At 40.1% G+C, this 6,769-nt stretch overlaps 1 protein-coding gene and 1 pseudogene across 1 annotated transcript; both read right to left on the minus strand.

Annotated features, from left to right (window-relative positions):
* Window positions 1-1,254: 1,254 nt before the first annotated feature.
* LOC145792594 (putative mitochondrial protein AtMg00300) lies at window positions 1,255-1,851 on the minus strand. The gene is made up of 2 exons (XM_082873491.1): window positions 1,692-1,851; window positions 1,255-1,649 (listed from the first exon to the last, which is right to left on the minus strand). Exons 1-2 carry the CDS (start codon window positions 1,849-1,851, stop codon window positions 1,255-1,257), a joined length of 555 nt encoding a protein of 184 aa, XP_082729617.1.
* Window positions 1,852-5,601: 3,750 nt separating this feature from the next.
* On the minus strand, window positions 5,602-6,541 carry LOC114274791 (putative LRR receptor-like serine/threonine-protein kinase At3g47570 pseudogene; annotated as a pseudogene).
* Between the last annotated feature and the right edge of the window lie 228 nt (window positions 6,542-6,769).

A 6,769-nucleotide genomic window follows, 5' to 3' on the forward strand; every position in this document is an offset into this window, starting at 1 on the left:
ATACAACAATTTCTTTAATTTGCAAGCCCAATCCTCTTTTCCAGCAACTTTGAAAGCATCTAGCTGGGACATGTATATCTCCTCTTCAAGATCTGCATGTAAGAAGGCAGTTTTGACATCGAGTTGGGCGAGCTCGAGATCAAACTGTGCAACCAAAGCAAACAAGATACAAATAGACGTGTGCTTCAAAACAGGTGAGAATACCTCATTGTAGTCTATTCCTTCCTTCTGAGCGTAGCCTTTAGCTACACTCTAGCTTTGAATCTGATGTTGTCTCTGCCTGGGATGCCTTTTTTCTTAGTGTAAACCCACTTACACCCAATTGCTTTCTTATCTTTTGGAAGTTACACCAACTTCCAAGTCTGGTTCTTGTGAAGTGACCCGATCTCTTCATCCATAGCCTCCTTCCATTTGACACTTTCTGGATTCTGCAGAGCTTCTTTGAAAGTGCAAGGAATATTATCTTCAATGATTGGAAGTGCATAGGCCACCATATCGGTCATCCAACTAGGTTTCTTAGTAACTCTTTTTCCTTTTCTAATTGCAATGGGTTCTGACTATTGCGGGGCCTCGGGATCTTCATTTTCATCTGAACTCTCTTCAGAGTCTGCTTCAGAGCTGTCAACTGAAACTTCTTCAGGATTGTTGTCTGTCTGAACAGTCTTCGCTAGAGTCTCAAACACCACCTTCACTGCCTTCTTCAATGCTTCCTCATTCTGTTGAGGATTTAGCTGCGTCAGCATTGTAGACTCATCAAAGGTAACGTCTCTTCTAATGACAACTTTCTTTGATTCAGGGCACCAGGGTCTATATCCCTTAACACCATCACTGAAGCCCAAGAAGATAGCTTTCTTGGCTCTAGGATCCAACTTAGATTCTATAACATGAAAATAAGTTGGACATCCAAAGATACGTAGTTCATCATAATCAGTAGCAAGCGCTCTTGACCATACCTCCATGGGAGTCTTGCCATCAAGTGTTGCAGTAGGTAGTCAGTTAACAAGATGACGAGCATAGTTCAATGCCTCGCCCCAAAATGCCTTGCTCAATCTAGATGTGACAACATACACCGGACTTTCTCTACCAAAGTGCGGTTCATGCGTTCTGCAACTCCATTTTGCTGTGGCGTTCCACTAACTGTGAAATGTCTCACTATCCCTTCATTCCGGTAAACCTCAAAGAAGGGATCTGATGTGTATTTGCTGCCATTGTCAGATCTGAGCTTCTTGATCTTTCTGTCTGTCTGGGTCTCAATCATTTTTTCCATACAAGAAAGATGCCTAATACCTCATCTTTATGCCTCATTGTGTAAACCCAAACTCTCCTTGAGAAATCATCAATGAATGACACAAAGTAGTGTTTACCTCCCAAAGAAGCATTCTTGGAAGGACCCCATACATCGGTATGAACGTAGTCTAGAATCCCTTTGGTACTATGAATAGCAGTACCGAACTTGATTCTTGTTTTCTTTCCCAGTACACAATGCTCGCAGAACTCAAGCTTCCCTATTTTGGTGCCTTTTAACAGGCCTTGCTTTACCAACCCTTGTAAAGCCTTTTCTCCAGTATGCCCTAAGCGCATGTGCCAAAGTCTGGAAGTGTCTGATGCATCATCCTCTGAGCTGGTGGAGACAGCCACTCTTCCTATGACTGTAGAGCCGTTTAGGAAATATAAATTTCCCTTTCAAATACCCTTCATTGCAACAAATGCTCCTCGAACAACTTTGAGGACTCCACCTCCCACAGTTACTCTGTAACCTTTGGAATCTAAAACTCTCACTGAGATGAGATTCTTCATCAAATCTGGTACGTACCGAACATCTTCGAGAATTCTGATTGTTCCATCATCCATATTCAGTCGAATTGTTCCAATCCCCTTTGTTCTGCAAGCTTGGTCGTTGCCCATCTACACAACTCCTCCATCGAACTCTCGTAAGCTCGAGAACCACTGCTTGTTAGGACACATGTGGTAGGAACATCCGGAATCTAGAATCCATTCATCAAACTGGCCATATGATGAAACTGTGAAGGCTGATCCTTCACCATTATCTCTATCTCGTGCAATGTTCACATTTTCTTCTTTCTTGTCTTTATTAGGACAATCTTTTGCCCAATGCCCCTTCTAGCGACAAGCAGCACACGCGTCTTTTGTAAGACGTCTTCTATCTAATGATTTCCCTCTGGATTTTGAGCGAGACTTTCCTCGCCCTGTATATCTTCTGTTATTCGCCCTGCCTCTGACTATCAATGCCACGGATATTGAGTCCCTGTTTGCAAATTTATCTTTCCTTGTAAGCTCATTATTTACCAAGGCGTTTGCAACATCAACATACTTGATCTTTTCTTTACCATACAGTAAAGTGGTGGTGAGATGATCATATGTGTCAGGCAAAGAATTCAATAGTAATAGTGCTTTATCTTCATCATCAATGTGATCATCCTAGTTTTTCAAATCGGTAAGAATTTTGTTGAAATTGTTTAGGTGTTCGTTCATCGAAATACCTTTCTTATAGTCGAAACGAAACAACCTCTCTTTCAAGTAGAGCCAGTTCTCAATGTTCTTTGTCATGAATTTGTCTTCCAATGCCTTCCAAAGGTCCTTCGCAGTATCATATTCTGTGAAGGTGTACTTCTCCTCTTTTGTAAGGCAGAGTCGGATAGAACTGCAGGCCAGGAGATTCACTTTCTCCCATTCTATCCCGTCCAGGTCATCTGGTTTGTCTCCTAGAGTGAAGTGCAGGTTCATCTGGACAAGCATATCTTTCACTTCGCATCTCCATATGCCGAAGTTGTTGCTTCCATCAAACTTTTCTACCTTGAACTTAGTATGGGACACCGGGATCCAATGCCTAGAGTTGCTTGTAGTCCCTAGGTTACTTGTGGACTAAGTTGATCTCGTCTCCGTAGATTCTGCCATTAAGACTATTCAATAATCTCCACCACAAATAATAACGGACGCTCGAAATGCGCAGAACGCGACAAATTTTAAGCTCCCAAAGAACTTCATGGAAAATTTGGATCTGAATCTCAAAAAACGAAATCCACGGTTGTGTTCGGAATGGTTGATTTAGCTAGGAAAGCACTTTCTCCACCTCTCCAGGGACCTTAATGAAATTTTTCCAAATCCAGGGGCCAAATTACAATTTTCCAAAACTCTAGCGACCTTACTGTAATTAATAGAAGTTTTAGGGGCTAAATTGCAATTTTAGCAAGATCAGGGGCAAAAATGTAATTTACCAAACTTTCAGGGGCCTCCCTGTACTTTTAGAAAGTTTGGCTGACTAGGATTGATGATGTGGCAGATGTGCTAACGTGGCGGTGACGTGTCTCGACAAGTGGTTGATTTAGCTAGGTAAGCACTTTCTCTACCTCTCCAAGGACCTGAATGAAATTTCCCCAAATCCAGGGGCCAAATTGTAATTTTTCAAAATTGTGGGGACCTTACTGCAATTAATAGAAGTTCGAGGGGCTAAATTACAATTTTAGCAAGATCAGGGGCTGAAAATGCAAATTACCAAACTTTCAGGGGCCTCTCTTTAATTTTAGAAAGTTCGGCTGACTGGGATTGATGATGTAGCAGATGTGCTGATGTGGCGCTGGCGTGGCAGTTGAGCTGGCGGTAACGGGTCTTGACACATGGCAGTGACTTGGCAATGTTGAGTGGGACGTTGACGTGGCAGTGTGCTGATATGTCAAGGACGTGGCAGTTGAGCTGGCGACAATTGGGGCTGATGTGCGCGTGACGTGGCAGCTTCTAAAAATAAATTGGAAATTTTTTTGACTTGGGTTTTGAACCCTTGACCTCAATGCATCAAACCAAAGGCTCTAACCACTCTGCCAAGTATGAATTGGTGCTATTTTTGTGCACAAGTAAATACTTAAAGCCTTTAGGACTGGTTGCCTTCTTTAACCTTTGCTTCGCCGGACTGAACTTTTCGGCAAGTCTCCAGCAGAACTTCGGCAAGCGCGTGAGGCGCGTGAAGTGTCCTCGTGGGTTGGTCTTTCTGGGTCTGAACTCCTCTCGTCAAGGCGGTCGTCGTGGTATCACTACAAGAAATATCAGTTTCGCCGACCAAAATATTAGTCGCTAAATGTCACTTTTTTAGTTGCCAAAGCCAATTAGCGACTAAATTTTTTTGTCATCAACTTAGTCGCCTAAACACTATCAGTGAATGTTTTAGCGACTAAACGTGTGTTTGGTCGCTGAAAGTGAAACATTTGGCTACTATTTTATTTAGTCGACAAAACCTACCTTTTAGCTACTAAATTTTAGTTGGTCAGCAAAGGGCCAATGTTTGGCTACTAAATTATTGGTAGCCAATAGTCAATTATATTTTTTTGAAATTATACATTTACCGACCAATGTTTTAGTCGCCAATACTCAAGGAATCGGCGACCAAACCTTTTAGTCACCAAAAGTGATTTCGTGAAAAAAAAAATTACACTCTGCTCTTGTAGAGATTCGAACCATCAACCTCGCACACTATAAACCTTATACAACACCCTCTTTCCACTACGCCTCGATAACACCATATGATTATATATGCAACATATATTATTTATATAGTACATAGACCCGTATTAATATAAAAGTATATATATAAAGACAATTATTTTTTATTGAACATAATTTATGTAAAAATAAATTATTTATTAGAAAAATAAAAGAGACCACTTTTGGCGACTAAACATAATTTTAGTTGCCAATTCTATACTTTTTGCTACTAATAATTTTTTAGTCATTAAAAATAAAATTCCCGCGCTAAAATTACTACTTTTGGCGCCTAAACTTCTTTTTAGTCGCCGAATGCCTCACTTTTGGCTACTAAATTATTTTTAGTCGCCAAAAACCCTCACTTTTGGTTACTAAAAATTTTTTAGTTGGTAAAGGCCTCACTTTTGGCTACTAAATTTTTTTTAGTTGCCAAAGGGCCTAACTTTTGGCTACCAAAATTTTTTTAGTCGGTAAAAGCCTCACTTTTGGCGACCAAACATCAATTTAGTCGCCGAATGCCTCACTTTTGGCTACTAAATTTTTTTAGTCGCCAAAAATCTTTATTTTTGGCTACTAATGCTTTTTTAGTCGCCAAAAGCTATACTTTCAGCGACCAAATTTTTTTAGTCAAAAAATTTAGTCGCCAAATGTGCTTTTCCCTGTAGTGTATGCTGAAAACTCGATTTCGACAACTTCAAAATTTTCAGTTTACAGAAAAAGCACTATGTTTTTCGCACAACAATGCTCTGATACCAATTTGTTGTGCCTAGGAGGCAGAAAACAATCACACACAAGCACACAAGCAAGAACACACAAAGATTTACATGGTCCGACAAGTCACCTACGTCCACGGGCAGCGAATTTCACTATATTTAGAACAAAGAATTACACACTCTATTACTTTCTCTCTCTCTCTCTCTCTCTCTGCTCTGTATTCTCTCTTCTACTCACCACACTGAATTCCTCCAATTCACTACCTATTTATAGATGCAATGGGGTAGCACAAGCTCTTCAATCAGCAACCTTTGTTGACAAAGCAAACAAAGCAGCCATTGTTGACAGCAGCCATTGTTGACAGCAAATCTGAGCCAATCTTCAACAGAAATCTCACTTCCGAGCCCATACTCTGCCATTAAAACAATTCACATTCAAAGCCCAAGGATCATTTTCTGCAAAAGCATATTGATACGAAAGAAAATGGAAAAATCAATTATGATAAATATGAATTCCATAATATGAAAGCAATACATTCTATATATTCCAATAAGATATTCTATTAGAAAAAGGGTAAAAAGTAGTTACCAGGAGCTACATATCCGATGGTTCCCCTTACTCCAATTGAGCTACTTTGATTTGGATTGGTGAGCTCTAGGAAAAATCTAGCCAGACCGAAATCTCCAATATGGGCAACCATCTCACGGTCAAGAAGGATATTACTTGGCTTCAAATCAGAGTGAACGATCGGCGTTTGGCATTGGTGCTGAAGATAATCAAGCGCACAAGCCACATCTATGGCGATGTTTATTCTTTGTAGAAGGTTGAGTCTCTACTGCTCATTTTGCCCATCATTTGTTTCTAGACTTGCATGCAACCACCTCTCTAGACTCCCATTTGGCTCGAACTCATAAACTAGAGCTTTGAACTCATTCCCTTGAAAATCAACACTGGAACAAGAAGTTATGATCCTAACCAAGTTTCGGTGTCGAATATTTCTCAAGGTTTCACACTCTGCCATGAAACTCTTTATGGCTCCACGATTTTGAAGGTTAAGTACTTTGATAGCAGCAACAAACTCCTGATCTTGAACGAGAATTCCTTTATATACAGAGCCAAAACTACCAAAACCAATTAGGTTCGTAGAAGAGAAACCATCTGTTGCTTTGAGGAGTTTCTCATAGGAGACTTTCAAGAATGATTCTTTCAACACTAGAACTGTAGATTGAGTTGTTCTTTGCTTCTTGAACAAATAAATTGTAAAGAATGACAAAAGTGTTGCTCCAACAAGTACAAAAGCTGCTGTAATTGCCAATATATGTGAAAGAGGCATCTTATGTTTTGATTTCTTGGTGATGCAACTCGATAGTTATAGCTCAGAAACCCCCACAAAGCCTACGATTTCCAACAATTGACATTGCACTTGCATTTGCAAAAACTCCCTCCATTGGTAACTCGCCCTCAAAATCATTAAAGGATAAATTGAGAATCATTAGGGAAAATTTCTCTAAGAAAGTTGGAATTTTTCCAGACAAGTTGTTATGAGAAAGATCAAAGTTTT

Source organism: Camellia sinensis, chromosome 1 (assembly GCF_055761805.1).
Source record: "Camellia sinensis isolate YWXY chromosome 1, ASM5576180v1, whole genome shotgun sequence".
Lineage (NCBI taxonomy): Eukaryota > Viridiplantae > Streptophyta > Magnoliopsida > Ericales > Theaceae > Camellia > Camellia sinensis.